The sequence below is a fragment of the Primulina eburnea genome, chromosome 2 (genome assembly GCF_022965805.1).
Source record: "Primulina eburnea isolate SZY01 chromosome 2, ASM2296580v1, whole genome shotgun sequence".
Taxonomy (NCBI): domain Eukaryota; kingdom Viridiplantae; phylum Streptophyta; class Magnoliopsida; order Lamiales; family Gesneriaceae; genus Primulina; species Primulina eburnea.
This window is the reverse complement of record NC_133102.1, coordinates 45,698,967-45,701,136: the sequence shown is the minus strand read 5'-3', so window position 1 is coordinate 45,701,136 and position 2,170 is coordinate 45,698,967. Positions and strand designations below refer to the sequence as shown.

General features: G+C 37.0%; 1 protein-coding gene across 1 annotated transcript; it reads right to left on the bottom strand.

Annotated features, from left to right (window-relative positions):
• LOC140824806 (phosphopantetheine adenylyltransferase-like) lies at positions 1 to 2,170 on the bottom strand. The gene is made up of 6 exons (XM_073186353.1): positions 1,946 to 2,170; positions 1,801 to 1,872; positions 1,077 to 1,136; positions 583 to 677; positions 210 to 279; positions 1 to 129 (listed from the first exon to the last, which is right to left on the bottom strand). Exons 1-6 carry the CDS (start codon positions 2,168 to 2,170, stop codon positions 28 to 30), a joined length of 624 nt encoding a protein of 207 aa, XP_073042454.1. The 3' UTR covers positions 1 to 27.

Below are 2,170 nucleotides of genomic sequence, written 5' to 3'. Positions count from 1 at the left end.
ACGAGTAAACTCAAATGCGTATCACATCTAACCTTTAAGCTGCAGCTTCTCAGCCTCAAGTCTTCTTAATGCTGTAGAACTCAATTTGTCTCCACCACATTCTCCGGGGACTAAATCTACTACTTCAATCTGCAGGAGACGTATAACATTTTAGTTTTAACAAGTACATAATAACAAAACATAACTTCTGCGGTTTTGATAAGTTGAACCTTTAGCTGGGAAAGGCCCCTCTCTGCCCTCTTCTTATTAACAGATAGTCCACCAGGAAATGTTTCCTTGCTGTTACCAAGCAGCTTTAATAAGCCGTTGCATGACACATAAAAACAAATTTAACCATGCATGTATATGCCTAATCCGTATCTAAATTAGCATCTAGCTCGAGCAAGATTTATAAGGATCGTATGCCTTCAAGACAAGTCCAAGCTCATTAAGTGGTACGGCATACCCTTAATATTTGGATCATCACAAAGTAAAGCTAAAGAAACAAAATAGAAATGATAGAATTGTCATATTTTTATTCCCGTGAGTAATAAACAGAAAGAACTGTGTGTATATCAAATTGTTGTGAGAAAAAATTAGGACCTGACAATTATAGCCTCCAAATTCTCATCATCGATTGAAGGGCCATAGGGATCAACAATGGGTTCTGCTTGCACAATTATCCCTGGTTTAACTGACTGAAGGGAAAAATTAAGGAAAGAAAATATGCATTATGTTTATCAAAAGTTGACATCTCTGCAGTCTGAATATACAGAAAAATGATACAATAGTGTATTTCATGATTTTTGTGTAAACAACCAAAGTCTGTGCATTCCACATTTATAAAAAGAGAGCCTTCATAAAGTAGAATGCAGCATGCTTTCTAATTAGATTAGATGGTGCATGTTAGTATCTCGACAAACAAAAAGTATATCAAATAGAATGCAAACAACTCAACTCCAGCATCCACTATTATATGCCATCAATCATGCAGCCATGATCATAATGCAGCGAAGGAAATATATTCTTTGCTGGCCTGAGAATAAATAACTCATGTCATGCTGACTATAACCATCTTCTTCACATGTAATGCGTACCTTTATGTAATCCTCAACGTGTTTCATTCTTTGTTCAATTGGCTCTATTAGATTAGCATACTGCAGTCAGTGCTTAAAAACATCACCAGTTTGTCAACTGCTATTGAATAGAAGAACATACATGTGTAGATCAAGAGGAAAATAAAGATCATGATTACCCCATGTGACCGTTTTACATGGCATAGTTAGCTTTCTAAGATGATACATGAACACAAATAAAAACTAGCTTACCGAACCACTATAAATGAGATAAACAAAAAGTGCGCTTCAGTGAAATCAGACTTTTGTTACAACACTTGACTATTTCCCAAAATTCTTCAGCAATGAAATTCATTATCTTTTATCCGCAACACATGCTAAGGTGTCACAACTGTGACTGCACCTCCCAGCAGCATTTAGCTACTGTTAACACACTTACAGCAACAAAGATTTTCTCACCACTTATTGATTACTTTTTTAAAACAAACATAGCGTAGGTTATACTCCAATATTCCACTCATTTGCTTCATTACATTCACATTTAACAGTAAATCATAGCTGGATTCCAAACTTTTTTAACCAACCGATATTTTCTTTTTCTTTATAAAGTTCACGTTCTGGCTCCACACTTTCTAGCCATAAGGACAATTTTCTTTCTAAAATTATAAATCATGTGGCACATTATTAACAATCATTATACATGTCTTGAAAGTTCATTTTCGACTATTTAATTTGCATACCTTACCTTCTTTTTAGCTAGCATAGGACCATCGCAAACACCAACCACGACCCGATCCCTCGCCACCACCGCCGCAGCCTGCAAAACCAAAATTCCGATCATCTTCCGATGATTGAGATATTATTCAACCAACGGGTATGGGATCACGCACCTTCAGGAATTGGCGATGACCGTCGTGTAAGCGGTCGAAGGTTCCGCCTAGAACCACCGATCCATATGAATTTGGAAGTGAAAAGGGTGAATTAGGGCCCAAATTATCGTCTGATATTGCCATTATTTTCCCCTGTAAAGGTGGAGTCTTGGCGCTATTAATTTCAGCTGAAAAGTGGCAATATTGAGAACTAATGAAAGAGGCCGATAATCGGGCCACGTGCAT